Here is a 17,620-nt window from a genome sequence, read left to right as displayed (position 1 = left end):
AATAATAAAATTACAAAATATTACAGAAATAAAGTAATTTATACGTTTCAATTTTTTTTAAACTAATTAGTTAGAGCTTTGGACGGAGCAGAATTCATATTTCTATCTCTCGGAAAGTATTTTCCATGTGCTCATATTTAAGAATCTACCTGGTCTACATCAGTATAAAAACAAAAAAATCAGCTATTTTCCAGAGCGTAACCTTAAAAGTGAAGACTTGGGGCAAGATGGGATCTTAAATATTTTAAAAATGGACGGTATATATGTTTGTTATGTACATTACCTAAACCTTTTCGACATATGCTTACTTTATAACTTAGTCATAAACAAATTGTTGCATCAACAAATATGTAGTATCAGATTCGTGGTTGCTATTGCACCGGGAGCCAGGCCAGGTTGTTTGGCCCCCAATGGGTGTGAGGGCCGCCAGCAAGGGGCGCTTTTCAGCTCCGGCTGAACCGGTGGTGAAAATGTCCACAGAGAGGATCGAGTTACTCTACGCCCCATCTTTAAGCCCCGGTCAGTGCGCCGTTAGCCGCAGGACAACAGAGGAAACTATACGGGGAGGAAGACTGGCTGTCTGCGAGAGAAACAGCTCCACACTCATGTAAGTGACTCGTTGAGGACATTTTTTCGCTTCAGAAAGCGTCCACAAATGTTTGGAGAATGACATTTGTAGCCAAGTACACGTAACGTCTTTGTTCGTTGCAGTGTTAGCTAATTAGAAGAAAATAAGGAGACGCCTGTTGCTGCTGCTCACATGTCGGGAAAGGTGTGCTTCAACAAGTTAAAACCGGATTTATACTGTTTGTTTCAAACGTAAAGCGTGCTACTACGGCGTAAAAATAGTGACCGCAACCCGCTGTTCTGCCTCCAAATCTCCTGTACTATCAAACTTCTGCTCGGAAGCCTGTTGCTTTTCCACTCCATGGAGAGATGGGGAGGAAGGAGCAGGAGGAGGAGGAGTTGAAGAAAAGCGGATTGACCCAGACGAGTCTGTATTCAAAATACTAGCAAACATCGGCTGGATTTACAAGCACCACTAACCAAAATAACACACGACGTACTCATAACCGTTGCCTTTCCGTCTATTCTTTTAGCCATGGCGCAGCACAGCTCCCACTAGACCATAGATGTTACATTTAGAGACATTTATCGCCTCCCCCAAAACCCCTGACGTGTTTGTGGTTTAAGACTCAGGCGTTTTAAAGTTAAAAGCTTTGTCAGACATTGGGTGAATCATTACAAGCCACCTCAAGGGTAAAGCATTTCCAGCTTTATTGGAGAAACACGGCAGCTCTGCTTGCAGTAAATGTCAACGTTCTTTCACATGCTAGTGAAAATAATTGTTTTTGTTTCATTATTGCTGTAAACACATGGCTGGGAGGTCGGAGTGCACAACGATAGAAAAAAAAATGTAAAAGAAATATACTGTGGAGAATTTTTAACAACCTAAAGCAATATATGGTTCACATCACCTGCTTTTAGAGCTTGCAGTTATCTGGCCAATCGCCTTTAACTTGTGATGTGTCTCTGAGTCACGTCTTAACAAAGCCCTTTTGTTAAGTCTATTACAAGATACAGTGCAGGGGAGTGGATTATCATCATGTCTTATTATCCAAGGAATTTTTTATTCCTTAAACTTTCTTGCAATTTGTCACTGTACAAGCACAAACATCAATGCACAGTTGAACTCCGGTATTGGTGGGAGTTGAGGAGCAACGCTGCTCACGAATAGCTAAAAATCAGCAAGTAGAAAATGGTTACAACTTCTTAATTTAATAGTTCAACACTAAATACACCTCAGATACGCATTCATATGCACAATGGACACTGTGTTAGAAGCTAAAATCTACAGTCTTTATTTCTGCTTTTGGGAGTTCAGCCAGTCAGTGCCAAGGAAAATAAATGACACTCCTGGATTGGCTGCTTTGCAAATGCCAACCTACAGTGTGTCAAATAGCATTGTGCCAAGGTATTTTAGTTTCCCAAGATGTATTTTATTCAGAATATTTTACTCTATTTTTTGCACACAAAATAATCTGAATCTGCATTAACTACACAGTGAATAATTAAGAGTCCATATTACATCATTGTGAAGTGTAAAGAAAGTACAAACTACATAATTTAATCATTTTTTCCAACTGAAGAGACGGCACTAAATACACGACAACCCTGGAAGAAAAAACTGCTCTGCACTAATCCCCAACATACAACTCACACTATAATTAAAATGTTTGGATCAAAGCTTACTAATGTGATAGAGTGGCCTAGTCAAAGTCCAGAAATGAGCCAAATTGATATTTGACAAGAATGGAAAATCTCTGTTCGTTATCGCTCTCTATTCTTGGTGAGCAAGAAAAAATTTGCAAAAAAAAATAAAAAAATAAATTTGGTAGTTGTTTTTCAAAACAGTTGCTGTGACGGGACAAAAAAAAACAAAAAAAAAAACACCTTGATTTTACAAAGTAGAGACTCCGTGGAGGTTATGTTTCATTTTTCTTCCAATTCAGAGGATTGGAGTACTAAGGGGTACTAAGGCATTTTATCTAAAGCCAGTTCACAAGACATAAGAAGACATCTCTTCTCTAATGCCGCATTTCCACTGAGCAGTACGTCATTGGTCGATGCGGTTTGATACGCTATTTCACGATTCTGCGTATTCAGGAGAACTTTTTCCACCACCACCTGGCCGCTCATTGGGAAGGCGGTGTCGTACTCGTGAGACGACAAAAGTGACACAGAGTACATCTCATGCTTGTTGTAAGGAGCGACCTTCATCTGTTCCCTTGTCAACTGACTGTATAGTAGCGCCACCCTAACTGTCAGGCGCCGGGAATGTTGTGGTACCGTGCGGTTGTATTGGCGTCTTAAAGGAAAACAGATAAAATAGCGTCCCGAACCAGATCGGTTAGGACGAGGCAAGCTATAATCTGGCTTTTAAGGTTGCTTTTCAAGCAATGCAAAATCATGCTTAGACTTCATCTTTCTAGGTTTTTGAAAATTGTTAATTGTTTCACATTTACTCTGAAAGATTGTATTTATATTATAATTGGAACAATGGCTTAAAAAGAACACAGCACTCTTGAATTGTGAAATTAAAATTAGGAGCTCTGGTCAAACAGAAACACCAATGTCCTTTATGCTAAAGCAAAAAGTCCAAATAAATATTACCTCTCAGATTAATGATTATGATCATTAAGACACAGTAAAGCACCTAATTTGTTCACTTCAGTTTTTTATTATGTACCCTTGCTTTACTTTGTTTTCCTGACCTGATAATAATAAATTGCTCGAGTTTGTGGGGATTTAAATATATTCCTGGTTTGCAAATCTTCTACGTTTAGTGTGATGAGTCATGATAAGAATGAGTAATTTCAGTTCCTCATCTTCATTATGCGTCCTGCGAGATAAACTCGACAAACGGAACCATCTCTGAGCCTAAAGAAATGTCATGCCGAGGTTATATTTTCCCAAAAACTGTGGGAGTAAAGCTTGAGCAGGAGGCTGGATTCATCATATGAGACGGGTGTTACCTTGGTTTCAAAATAACTGATAAGACCATTAGCCTTCGTAGGACTCATGACGATGAGAATGTTCTGTTCAGCAAATGTGAACACGCAAACATCCGATAAGATCGAATGTGTTTATTCCACATTTTAAACCCTTGGACTGACTGAGGTGTAAGAAATGTGAATTGCCTGGCTTTAATTCATATATAGATTAGTCAAACAAAAACAACAGTAAGCTACAGCAGAAGTGCTCTCATTCAGACTAATCTTTATTGTGAAAGCTTTTTCTGTTTAACTACCTTTCTCAGAAAACATGACAGTGGAGGGGGAGGTTAAATCGATGCCCTTTTTCATATGGGTATTTCTTCAATCAATAATGTTCGTGCATCTAATCCAAATTAGCATCCGCGCTCCTGCAGTTAAAGTAAAAGAAATGTATGAACTTGTCCTCAGATGATCTGACCTTAGCATGTTGATCGTTTTCAGGCCTTGAAAAAGGGAGAAAACTTCATGATCACCTGACGGCTGAAAAATGATAGAAACAATTGGTAAGTTTCTCCTTTTTCTTAATTCTGACTTGAATTATGTCCACGAGATGTTACTTTACACACGCATGTTGTTTCTTTTTTTTAGTCTCAAGTTCATCTCTTATCAGTTAAATGTTTCAAGTGCTGCTACAAAAGCAGAATTCTGAGTCTCCATGTGATTCTTCATTTTTCAAATGTGCAACTTTTGCTCAGTGAGTTACGTTTCATGTGTTTGATTCCTGCTGAGCTTCCTGAAGCCGTGTAAGATGCTCTGGCTGCTGTCCAAGACACATGGATGAAACCGACTGCGTTGCCGTCTCGTACACTGTTGTGGAAAATGTTCTTTGTTTGTCCTTTGAAAGATTTATTTGTCACGCATGAAGGCAAATTCTTGCTACCAACTTCTTTCGGTAAAAGCTGCCAACATTTATTGACAGCTTTGGAAACTCACACTTCACCTCATTTAAATGAACTAATATTCATAATGAAGCCAAACTTTGCCATTATTCATTTAGAGGGGTTTAATCATTGTTTTAGGTGTCTTAGCAGAATCAGATACCTTTTCTTTTAACTGGCTTGGCCAACAAATTCAACGCCAGAGCACTTACTGCTTTGGTTCCTCTGACCGAATCCAGGCAAAAACGCTCTCAAAACAAATTGTGTCTTTACTGTAATATTAACTATTGGAGTTAAAGCAAATAAATTATTTTCTTGTTCCTAGAATTTATCTTATTCACAGTTTTAAAAGTCTTAGATTTTTTTTTTTTTTTTTGGGGGGGTCCTGAAATTTACCACATTGGCAGGTCTTTATTACCACACAGATTAAATGCGGAAGAGATAAACGCACCATAGTTTATTATTTGATTTTGTTGAATACAAGCTCTGAAATTTTCACGCGCTGAAGTAGAAATTTAGCTGTCTGTATTATTTGTAAAGTTTTTGAAAATTTGTTCAAAAGGTAGTATTCCATTAAGAGACTTAAGAAACCCGATTTTGTAACAAAGTGCTCGTTCTGCTGCTCGGCTACATAAGCTGAAAGTTTAGTTCTTTGTTGGTATATTTCACTCTAGATTCAAAGTTTGCCCGCAAAACGGCAATCTGTGCTTTCCTAGCATTTTTAACATGCCTCCGGACTTCTCCGTTTTATTGGTCAAAAGCAAATAAAACTAGAACGGCTACATGTCGTGGGCTGGTAGGACTCTTCATTATCCACGTTGAGGCAAAGATGATGCAAACGACACAGCTACACGCTTAGAACCAGAAAGCGAACAAGAACTAAATCTGTTCAAGCTCGAGTGTTATTGCCCTATTTGCAATCTTTGTTGCAACAACAAAGCTTCCCCAGTTCAAAAAGAGCTCCGGACCGTTGTGCGTGTCCTGCTCAGTGTTAGTCACAGTTGGTCAGCTACAGAAATTGCTTTATTTTTGCTCAGAAGACTCCCGGCCGGCTTTTTTCCCCGCTAACAAGCCGCTCTGGAGTCGCTTGATTTGTGAAGCTTATGTGGGGTCCGGCCTGCTTCTCTTATCTCGTCGTCCTGATAGCCATTCTCTGCTCCCGGCCATACCCACTATTGACCCTAACAGCAAGAAAAGGAAGCAGAGCTTTTCTGTCAACAAGCAGTGCGTTAAAAATGGAGTTTTTACTTTCGTGCCAAACCTATGGTGGCATGATTTTGATACAGTAAGGTCTGTTAAGCACCAATCAGCCTTAGCTAAGCCTCGTTTGTGGATGTACAGCTCTATCCATTCTTTCTTGTGGGTTTCATTGCATAAATGGATGTCAGAAAAGCACGAGTCAAAGTAAAAAAAAAAGAAACTCTTTAAAACATAATACCCTATATAATAATAATAATAATAATAATAAAAAAAAAACAATATACATGTCTTAACTTCCCTTCCAGCGTTCACAGTCTTCTCTAATAAAGAACTGTCTCTCCCACGCCTGCTTCTCTCTACCTCCACGCCTGCGCTTCGGCCGGCTCTGTCACTGAAATATGCGACGGCTTGCAGATACCCAGCGTGCCTTGCAGGCGGTGGAGCGTCTCCAGGCCAAACTGAAGGAGCGGGGGGAGGTGCCCACCGAGGAGAAGCTCAGCCTGCTCAGATCGGTGCTTCAAAGCCCACTCTTCCACCAGATCCTGGCCTTGCAAAAGTCTGTTCAGCATCTCAGAGATCAGGTTTGATATAACCCCTGCAATACCTCCTCTCTGACCTTACTTTTCTCTTTTTTTTTTTTTTTTTTTTTTTTACCGCTTGAGTTGGTGCTGCAGCTTACTCGCCATTACTTCCCTGCAGCATAAGAGTAATTGTTACTTTCTCAGCTCCCACAGTCTTGAACCGTTTCCTTTTTCACAGTCAGAAACATATTTTGTAGTTATTTTAGAAATGTTTGCTTTGCTCCATACTTGATTAGTGGAGAACTGCAAGCAGGACTTCTTATACATGTCTTTCAATGATGGCTTTTGTTCTGCAATAATTAATTCAATTAGAAATACACACAGGTGGATGATATTAACTTAAAATCTTTCAAAGCCTGAACATGTCCTGTCTTCAGGTTGTCCCACCGTAACTCTGTAGTTCCTCCAGAGTTACAATAAGCCTTTCCTATGTATTCATACGTTCACAGTGGTGCCATACTCTTTGCATTTAGGACAATTAGATTAAACAGTTCTCTACGAGCTTTTCAAAACTCCAGATATTGTTTTGTCATCTGGTGCTGGTTTAAACACCTTCACCGTATTTACCCTAACTTACCTGGGTTGGTGTTGATCAGGTCTGATCCAGGTGATTCTGAAGCCCATTGGTTGCACATTATTTGATTTGAAGGCAGCAAAGGGGCCTGAAATGAACATAGCACATCGACAGTTGTGATTTAATATGGCAAAGCGTGAAAATGTTCAAGGGAGATTAATCCTTTGCTGTCATTTCCGCTCATTTTCTCAAAGTGGAGTATTAAAAATGTTATTTAACATTTAATTGCTTTTGCCAACACTGAATGTGGGCCTCTATGTTTAATTAACTAGCATAATTTATATAGCTTTATACAAATAATGCTCAGATTCCTCACATTTCTAACTTCTTCATATCAGTAAAATTGCTCATCACAGCAGAAACAAAGATCTGATGCTAAAAGAGGAACTGCCTGCAAAAACATGGAAATGGCTGCTGAACGTCTATCATATTTTCACAAGTGACCTCCGTTTGGTCCATGTTGTGAGGCGTGGACCCAGGACCTGACGGTCACTCTGGGGGAGTTTCAGAGATCTCGGAGACATTCCCAGAAGGACAGTCATCGCTTCAACAAGCAGTCGCACCAAGATTTACGTCCCGGTTGCCAAATGGAAGCCGTTCTTTAGTGAAAGCCAGAAAGATGTCCAAAAAGGAAAAAAAAAAAGTCTCTCAGGACTTTCTAGAGTGTTGAAAAATGATTTGAAATTAATATTACACTGGTTGGCTTCTTGTTTTTGTGTTGCGCCTCGCACACTCGACCAGTCTGATAACCCAGTTCGCACTTTTCGTACTTTAGAGTACGGTGACAGCAGAATCATGCTGATGATTGTCTTCTTTTGGATTTTAGGAGAGAAAAGTGTCATATCCAAAGATTGGGCTTTTTATTTATCCTCCTACAGGACAATGATACGCATTCTTGTGTCCTACTTGAAGCGTATCTTCTGTCTAACTGTCTCCTTTTATCTAAGAAGTTTTTTTTTTTTTTTTCGGGGGTAATCGGAACAAAATTTTCTTTACGTTTAAAAAAAAAATAAATAGACAAACTCAGTACAGAACATCAGGAAGATTTTATGTAGCCTATCAAATGCCTGATTTCCTCTTCCTGTGTCTCTGCTGTCTTCACAGCAACCTCTCTTATTTAGTTTCTGCCTCCACATCAGGACACTGTGTTCCCCCCTCTGCTTCCAGTCCTTATTTATCCACCAGTTGTGTTTTCTGTGGCCAAATTGCTATCGGGGCTCACACAAACCACATCGCACATGAGCAGAGATAGTTGGTACAAGTGGGAAAGCCATTTTTGTTCCTTTTGAGATGATTTTCCCCGCTGAGAGTGGATTTCTGTGAAAGTAAAGAGCTCTCAAGTCAAAGCGGAAAGGAACAGGGTAAGTATTTGAGAAGCAGGAGAAAATATGCGAACTATGCAGTGGGAGGCACTGGGATGAGAGAGTTACCCCCCTCCTGCAGAATTTTGATCATAAAGTGCCTTGTAGCAGTCCTTTTAAAAAAAAAAAAAACAAGAAAAAAAGAATGAAAAAATTGCTTTTGCGATTGAAGTTTCGCTCTTCATCATAGATTCCTTCCAGATCTAAAGCTGGACCGCTTTTTCTTTCTTTTTTTTTTTTTTCGAGCTATACCAAGGCTAAAGGGACATATTTTAATAAAAGACTCAAATCTGTGAGTGTGTCTTACATCTTTATATTAGATTCAAACCCAACTGCGCTTGTTTGGCTCCCTAAAGCAGAAACAATTTAGAGAGGCATGTTGTGTTTTGTTCAGAGAAGAGAGCCAGACACAAAGGCATTCAGTTTGTCTTCTGGCTTCTGTTAGTTAGGCCTTGCTCGATCCATGTTGCCACGGTAACAGAGCCCCAGCTCCTCGATGAGAAAGAGGCCTGCACTGCCACCGCCGCCGCTGCTGCTATGTGAAGTGGGGCAGAAACAATTTCTTAAATGTGCAAGAACCAAACTGGAACTTTAATCCTCTTAGCCAGGGCCCGGCTAACAAAGCTCGCACATGAGGACAGCAACTTAGCCGCGTGCTACACTAACTTATACCAGCCCGCAGGGTTTGGTTTGCAGCACTGATGCGTCCTGTTAAGTGGATTTTTGTTGCTTAGGACTAATCTGGGACTTTATTTATCCAAGACATTGTAAACAAGTTCCAGATGCAAATTTGGGAACTCAAAAGGGACAGCTTTAGTTTACGTCCGTCCTCTTGAAGCCAATTTAAATCCTTTCGGCTAATAAAATCAGGAAGGCGTTGTTTTGTACAGTTGTCTCGTTTGTGCTATTCATCTGCCGCTCAGCTAAAAGTCGGCTCGCTAATTAAAACTCGAGCATGTTACGGGATCCAGATGGCCTCCCTCCCCTCCCTGTCACGATAGAAATATTGTATTTGGAGCAGAGTCATTGTTGGAACGTCGGCTAAGAGCCATTATCTCCTCAGGGATTAGATGGCCACAGATCCAGCTAATCGTGGTGGGATAACAAGCTATCCACTGTCCCAGTGGTTTTAGGCTGCCCACATTCAGAGGCTTATTCTCTAAAATTAAACTCTTTAAATGTTTACCTTCACGGCGGGACACAGCAAAGAGGTTTTTCTGTAAAATTTACACTTTTATTGCATTCATTTTGTACAGTTAACATTTGACTTGGTTTTAGGAATTTAAAAGAGAGAATAAAACATTGCAGCATTTATAAATTTGTTTTTTTTCCCCCACTTTGTGGCATGTCTCTACCAGCTTTGCAAATATAAAGACTGATGCTAAATAGCTCAAAATGTCAGATTGGACTCTCTGTACCCACATTCCCATCCCTAACTTGCCTGCTGTGCCCCTTGGTCTTCATGATGTGGTTTCTTCTTTAAAGGCATCTAGCAAACCACAGAGGCCTTCACAGAACAACTGGATAAAATTACAAAGATTGACTCAGTTTACCAATTAGACTGGCTTTACAGGCAATTGTTTGCTCTGGATTTTCTCTTTGGGTGTCACATTAAAGGGCGTGTTTGTGCCATTTTTATCCCATTTTACCAGTTTGCATTGTTTTTCATTGAAGTAAGTGGCTATAACAGGGCAAAATGTGACAGGGAACCTATATATTCTTTTTTTTCTTGCAGGGTAGCATCACATCCCCCAGAGGAAGTGACCTCAATGACCACAGCATCAAAGCCAATGGCAGCCATGCTTCCTACTCGGACGACTCAGCAACTTCACACATCAACGGGAAAACGTCTTTGGAAGAATTTGAGGGCATTATCCACTCTATGGCCCAGGTAAAAATCACATGTAATTTTGCGCAAGAACAGAGTCAATCCCGAAATATCTTTCAGAGTTTTAATTTTAAATGAACATATTTGTGTTTGGATGACAAAGGGTCGCTACGTGACACACGTGGAGCTGCAGAAACCAGCGTCAGGGGGTCTCGGCTTCAGCGTGGTGGGGCTAAAGAGTGAGAACCGAGGAGAGCTGGGAATCTTTATTCAAGAAATTCAACCAGGAAGTGTTGCCCACTGGTATGTAAGAAACTGTAAACATGGCTGTGTTGAAACACTTGCAGTTACATATTCAAAAATTATGGAAGTTTAGTCAAATTTTGCCAGAGTTACAGAGTTACAATGATACCTTTGGATTAGACATTATTGATCCCATTTAATTTACCGGGATTAGTGTAATCCATCCAGTTTTGAAAACTGGAAATTTGTGTCTAGAAATTCTGCAATGACTCGAAACATATGTAGGGACCCAATTTTGTGGAAAACAGCAGGGGATTTTGTGCAAGTTATCCCTTTATATCCTTTATGTCTCTGAAAGTGACGGGAAGCTAAAGGAAGCGGACCAGATTCTGGCCATAAACGGTCAACCTCTGGACCACACGGTCACCCACCAACAAGCCATCAGCATCCTGCAGAGCGCTTCAGAGAAGGTGCAGCTCTCCGTGGCCAGAGGGCCGATACCTCAGCTGACCAGTCCGGTTGTGTCACGCACACCCTCTGCTGCTAGCACGTTATCAGCCCACTCCAGCAAGGTGCAAAACGAAAATATACTGGATTTCACTGAATTTTTTACGAATTTCGCCAACGCCTTTGAAATGTTCCCGTTTTATGGATAGACAAATCCAAGTCAGTGTTTTTATTTTATTTAATTTTTTTCCCCCAGTGGCAGCACGTGGAGGCGATCGAGTTAGTAAATGACGGCACTGGCCTCGGCTTTGGGATTGTTGGAGGAAAAACTATGGGGGTTATTGTCAAAACCATACTTCCTGGAGGCGTCGCAGATCAGGTGATTGCGCCGGTGTATTTCAGTTGGGTTTAGGATCGCCGAAGTTCCGAACTTTTAAAATCATGAAAACACTTTATTTATTTATTTTTTTAATAACAGGATGGACGCTTACGAAGCGGGGATCACATCCTGCGAATCGGAGACACCGACCTGTTTGGCATGGGCAGCGATCAGGTGGCCCAGGTCCTCAGGCAGTGCGGCAACAGGGTGAAGCTGGTCGTTACCAGGGGGCCTGTGGAGGAGACGCCGTCTGCTGTCATGTCTGTGGTGCTCCCCACTGTCGCTGAGCAGCAGGTAAATGAGGCCTTCACTGAAATGTTGAAATGACAGTACAAAGCGTAATAGAACAGTTTCTCATTTTTAGCTACAACACCGGTTCTCTGTGCTGCATCCTCAAATTAGTGCTGTAAAATGTCAGTTATGCATTACATTTTCAGTGCTGCATATGTTTTATTACTCTAATACATTCATTTTTTGGGAATATTTATATTTAAACTGTTTCTTTTATGAAACAATGTGCATACAATGATTGTCCTCCCCAGTGTCTATGTGAATACAGCCATCAGTGCCCATCTACAGAATGCACATAACAGCTCCTCCATAACAAGTTGTTTACTGCAGCGTACACACAGATTATACTCATTATTTTTTCAGTAATTATACAGTGTAAGTCCTTGTAATTCCACTGGCTGACGTGCGTCACAGACAGCCGTGAGCTTCAGGTGAGCTGCTTCTCCCTAATATGCAGTTCTCTCTTCCAAATCTGTGGTTTGTTTGTTTAAGGCGTTAATTTAGACAGATCCTCACTGGCAGACTGTGTAAAAATACTGCTGAGCATCTTTCACTTCAAATTTAGTTGTCCAATATGTTGAAATGATCCGACTAGTTTTTTATTTGTGCTATTCGTTGAAGTTTCATGTGTTGGGGTTGAGGTGAAAATACATAAATAAATACAAAGCTAAACCGGTTCCCTGTATCAATACTTGTACATATTTTTTATTTTTACAAACTCAATACATTTATTTATTAAGTTGGTGGTTTCTGGTAACGCTCAAACATAGCTAATTTGTCAAAATTTCTGCATTTAAAATGCTTGGTCTGTTATCTTCACCTCCTGCTGTCTCTGTTGCATCACTCACTAGCTTTTAGAGTTAGTCTAACAGTTGTAATAGACCGGTGAGAATTTTGTGGCCAATTTCCAGTTTTTATCAATAATAAAGCAACAATACAAACAGAGAGTGTGAAAGAGAGAGCAGTTCCTGAATTTTTAATTTTTTTATTTTAAAACAAAAAAATTAAAATCCACAAATAAGCACATTTTTGGCAAATAGATTAGAGATACAGTCCAAAGAAAAATTCAAATAGGTGAATCTGCTGATTGGAAAAAGATCTTTTTTTTTTTTTTTCCAGATTTCCTCCTGGTGATCACTAGTCAGGGTCAAACCAGCAATAAACCATTTATGGTCACCAGCCTGTTTCTCAGAACATCTCCGATTCTCTTAGCCATACACTTTAAACATAAAAGTTTGGGCTGATATGAACAGTTTTAAACCTTCGTACATTTTAGTATTAAAGGTTGAAAATAATTAAATACACCAGGAAGATGCATAAGCTGTGAAGAAGCACGGAGGTGTCAAATTATGTTTGTTTCGAGCTGCACTTCTATATCCATTCTGTACCGCAATCATGATGCAAAGGCGAGTACTTCTTATTTACCCACAATAATAGAACTGTTTTAGTTTCTATCCATTCAAAGCAAGGTTAAAAAGAGAAGGTTTTTGCCAACGTTAACTTTTGGTGACATTTATTTTAACAGGGAAGCGAAGAAGAGGAGATTGAAGCATTTGACGTGAGCCTAAGCAAGAACACACAGGGACTGGGCATCACTATTGCTGGCTATGTTGCAGATAAGAATTCAGGTGAGAATAAAGTGGAGGTTGAGTTCAGTCGTTATCATTCCACATGTGACGGGATATGAAATTATATGCATGTATTTGTGTAAACACGGGTATTTGTGGAAGTCACAAACAAAAAGAAAAAAACTGCTGCATAAATGAATAATTAATGGAGTTATGTAATTTAATACGGGCGTTTCTGTGCCAGATTCTGGACTCGCAACAGTCCCTCCGAGATGCCGATTCGTCCATGCACGCATTAAATGTTTTTAATATTGGCGTGATCATCGTTGTCAGCTGGAAGGGAGTTTGAAGAGCTCCATGGAAAATACGATCAGAAAGACTAAATGAGGAGCAGCTCTGTATGGTGCCAGACATATTCTAATAAACATCGTTATGAAGGATATATATTCATTTGGTGGAGATTTTTCCAGCCTAAAGGAACGTTGGTTAAAAAAAAAAAAAAAAGTTTTACTTGATAGAAGTTGCTCAACAATATATTTATATTTGCTCGTTTATTGCGAGCTTATGCCACTCCCACATCTGAGCTCATTTCAACTCAGAGAAAAATAACTATAGTTTTAATTTCCAAGGAGTTTAGTCTCACTCTTGCCTTGGCTTATGCACGCCAGTATGTACGTTGACAATAACAGCGTGTTTAATAATAAACTTAATGGAATAAATGCAAGGGAAAACAGGTCAGGGAATGCAGCACAAAGGCAGGCAGCCTAACAGAAGTGAGTAGTAGAAACAGAGAGGCTTATATAATACAAGGGAGTGTGATTGCTGACAAGATGCAGGTGGTTGATTACAAACAGGGTGCAGCTGTGAGAGAAGACAAAAGGTAAAATGAGGGAAATAAAAGTAATGAATCCAGAACCTGAACAGGGACTAAAAAGGATCTAGAACCAAAGGGAAAACACTAACAAATAATATAAGATAATTAAATACAAAAATACAAGAAACAGAACAGAGGAATAAACTAGAAAACTCAATTGAAAGGAGTCACCATATGGAAACACCTTTAACGCAATACTTATGAAACTGTGTATGGCAAGACCTGTTAAGCAATAAATAAGAAACAACTATTAAAAAAACAAGGAAATAGTCTGACAACCCACTGAGAGAAACACGAGGGGATAAAAGCACATCAGAACAGAGTTTGAACCACACTCTGTTCCAGTAGGTGGCGGTAGTGATTATATGTTTTTTTTTTTTTTTTTCCCAACTGGCAATAAAAATCAAAAAGAAGAAGATAACAGTAGAGATGGAGAAATTTGTTAACACAAGTGAGGGAACTAACAAAAGGGCACGACTAAGTAAAACAAACATGAGCTAAAAAGTGTGGAAAAACAAATTATTCTAACCCCTTTTGAACACTAAAGCAAAACTCCTTTGGGACATGACGTTAATGTGGAAAACCAAAAAGTGAAATTATGTACAACCAATTTCTCTTCATGTTTTTCTAAAGTGTAAAAGTAATTAAGATACAGTTTCTGCTGAAGAATAACAGAAATTATTTACATGACAAAAAAAAAAGTATAAAGATGTGTAAATATTAGATATAATTTTTAAAAAGTGCTAGATCTTTTACTACTGTACACCTGCTCTTCCCTAAATATCCTTTTTGGCCTACTCACATGATTTGTGTGAGTGTTTTCCAGTCTTCAAAAAGCACATGAATCACCGTGTAATGTGTAAATTGCAAGTTGCTTAAGATTAACTCTTAACTTTACAACTTTTCCGACTTCCCAGAGCCCTCCGGCATCTTTGTAAAGAGCATAACAAAAGACAGCGCGGTTGATCAGGATGGCCGGATTCATGTTGGAGACCAGATAATTGCCGTGAGTACCTTGATTCTTCCCCTCGGAGGAAAGGCCGGTTTTTACTGTTTTCATTTGGTCTGGACTAAAATATGCAGCGAAAGGTTCAGGTTGCGTTTTGTTTTACAGTTATCGCATTCACGCACTCGGCAGAGGGACGTTATGAGATGCATAATTTTGAATAATTCACAGTTTACAGATAGCAGCAGCTCATTTTTTGCAACCATGAATATAATGGAGTGTTTAATTAGCATACTGAGAAAATATGTTTTTAATATTCTTGCTGAGGATTTTTATGGTGCATTGTTTTCATAATGTTCAGACCGATTCCTCTAGTTTTATTCCGCTCTATGAGACTCTTATAATTACTTAAATTACTTTAACTTATTACCCATCTGAGAAGGGATATAATTAAATAGGAGAGCTGGGAATACTCCCAGCTCTCTCAGTGTTTTCTATGTAGCCTCCGGTGTTTACAAACTCTTAAATTACTTTAATTTCATTTTCTTGGAGCTGGAGTGCATTTGACAGCATTCCTTCCCAAGGAATTTTTCTGACACTTTTCATAACGAGCTTGACCCCGATGGTCGCCCCCTGTAGGTGGATGGCGTAAACATCCAGGGGTACACCAATCAACAGGCAGTGGAAGTTCTCAGACACACCGGCCAGACGGTCCACCTTAAGCTGATCCGGCGAGGCTTCAGGCCCGACGACGAGGAGGAACCCCCCGCCGTGACCCCTATCGTCTCCGTCTTGTCCCCTTCTGCCACCATCCCGACCACAGCCACCGTCATGAAGGAGCTGGAGTTGGAGAGGAGCACGGCTCAGCAGCCCACTCAAGGTAGGAAAAAAATAGATTTTCTACAAAATACATAGAAAAGAATTATCTATTACTCTGCTTATGTCAATATGTCTAGAGAGGTTTTATTTTATGTGTAAATAGGGCTCCGAAAACATTTTCTTTTTTTTTTTTTTTTTTTATGGGATATCAGAATAAACATGCTATCTTGCTACGTTATTGTGAAAACATATATTTCTTTGTGTAATAAACTGACCTTAATTTAATGTAAAATTTATGACATAAATATTGAATTAAACAACCTGCCCTCCTGCAATGTGCATAGCACCTCGTCTCAGTTCAGTCAGTAAGACAAAGCAAACGGTGAACGAGTAGTTAAAATTGTCCAGGAGTCCAATCTCTTTGAAAAGATAGAAATTTTGTGCACAGTTTATTTGTGGGAATGTGTAGAAATTCAACTTTAAGAAATGATATTGTTTTCCCACAGTATGATAGATCCTCTGCCATACTTAACAGGGCGCCACAAGGTGCTTTTGTTTCACCACGCACCCGTCTGGACTGTCCCAGTACAAATGCATTCCACATGTTTACAGTACAGGGTTGTTCTATGGTTTGGCTAAGCTAAGATAGCACCCCTTGTTGCAGCGCACAGTTAGTTTTTCTTCACTGCGTTGTCCTCCCTACTTTGCGTCATAATTCAGAGTTTTTATTCTGCGTTGCTTCAAGTTGACAGTTTGTCTAAACTTGTTATATTTTGCTCTGTCTGGAAATTAGGGCTAAGCTTATCCTACTCCCTAATTTTTTTGTAGCCATTTCCCGACTTGTGAAGATCAACACACATCTGCCTTACTTGAATGGCTTGTCTCTTGTCTTTGGCATTTGGAAGACTTTCACATGGTTTTAGACAAGGGAAACAGGAAGTCATGGATTTCAATTAAGAAGCTTCTTAACACTCTAATCAACTTTAAAACTAGGTGATCCATTAAAAATGCTTGGTTTGTTTAACCCAGCTTTCTTGTCCTCCCTTAATGGGTCTACCAACTTTAATGAACGAAGATAAATCGCATTTCCAAAAGTGTTTAAATTATATTAGAAACTATCTAATAAATGGCTAGTTTTTTTTTGTTTTTTTTTTTACCGTAGCCTCTAAAACCATTTCTTTCTAGTGTCACATTTGAAATGAGTTCTTATTTTTAGATTAAACCCCCTTAACTCAATTGTTTTACTTAACGACGTGTACAGGACAGTATTAATGTGTGCCATGTTTGTTTTGGACGTTTAACATTAATCAAGCCGGAGACAGGAAAGTGAAAGGTTTTTGTCTCCAGCTGCACTGACAGAGCCTCCAGGGTTTTACAGAATCAAGAAGCCAAGTTGCATAAGTGGCTTAGTGTCAACAAGGATTGATAGAAATAGGAAGTAATTAGATTTGGCGTGGAGAGATAGTAGCCCGAAAGCCCGGACACAGATTTGATAAAGACTTAGAATAACATTTTTATTTTCATGAGTGCTACGACTCAGGTAAGAAATTGAGCAATACAAAAGAAATTCATAAAAATTAAATAAATAAGATTCATGCATATTACATTGCTGAAGAGGACGGTGGTGAAAACAGCTGGGCCCAGAATCTCCTCCTCCACAGCTTCGGTCGTCCAACAAAGGGAAAAATGCTGAGACCTTACCAACTCTCTGCTGGGTTTTCATTAGAAATCTTTCATTGCTGTTTTATGCTTTGTTTCCACTGAGCGGTATGGGACGGATTGATCCAGTTTGGGATGCTATTTGTCTGTTTAAATTGTTGAAAGAAACTACAACCGATCTGCACCGCACCATCCCTGGCGCCCCTAACGTTGAGTCAATAGAAATTGTTACTGAAATTCACTAAAACTGAAATGATTCCAAAAGTTAATTTGTTCAATTTTTAAGTACAGTACAAGTACAGTATTATACATACTATTGTATTCTTGATATATATATATATATATATATATATATATATATATATATATATATATATATATATATATATATATATATATATAATAAAAATTTAGT

At 39.3% G+C, this 17,620-nt stretch overlaps 1 protein-coding gene across 11 annotated transcripts in view; it reads left to right on the top strand.

The window, feature by feature from the left end:
- The first annotated feature begins 396 nt into the window (after positions 1-396).
- Positions 397-17,620, top strand: part of mpdz (multiple PDZ domain crumbs cell polarity complex component) — a 56,413-nt gene continuing 39,189 nt past the window's right edge. For all 11 annotated transcript variants that reach the window (XM_015046691.1, XM_015046685.1, XM_015046694.1 and 8 more), the window contains exons 1-11: positions 397-607; positions 3,999-4,060; positions 6,050-6,216; positions 9,887-10,042; positions 10,143-10,282; positions 10,581-10,794; positions 10,926-11,048; positions 11,148-11,342; positions 12,865-12,967; positions 14,699-14,787; positions 15,367-15,607. In XM_015046691.1, coding sequence (XP_014902177.1) covers positions 4,045-4,060; positions 6,050-6,216; positions 9,887-10,042; positions 10,143-10,282; positions 10,581-10,794; positions 10,926-11,048; positions 11,148-11,342; positions 12,865-12,967; positions 14,699-14,787; positions 15,367-15,607 — 1,444 coding nt within the window. In that variant the 5' untranslated portion in view covers positions 397-607; positions 3,999-4,044. The remainder of the gene's footprint in view (positions 608-3,998; positions 4,061-6,049; positions 6,217-9,886; positions 10,043-10,142; positions 10,283-10,580; positions 10,795-10,925; positions 11,049-11,147; positions 11,343-12,864; positions 12,968-14,698; positions 14,788-15,366; positions 15,608-17,620) is intronic.

Source organism: Poecilia latipinna, unplaced genomic scaffold (genome assembly GCF_001443285.1).
Source record: "Poecilia latipinna isolate Pla-1442-1.1 unplaced genomic scaffold, P_latipinna-1.0 Scaffold788, whole genome shotgun sequence".
Classification (NCBI taxonomy): Eukaryota; Metazoa; Chordata; class Actinopteri; order Cyprinodontiformes; family Poeciliidae; genus Poecilia; species Poecilia latipinna.
Note: the sequence above shows the minus strand (reverse complement) of the source record. Positions and strands in the feature narration are given on the sequence as shown.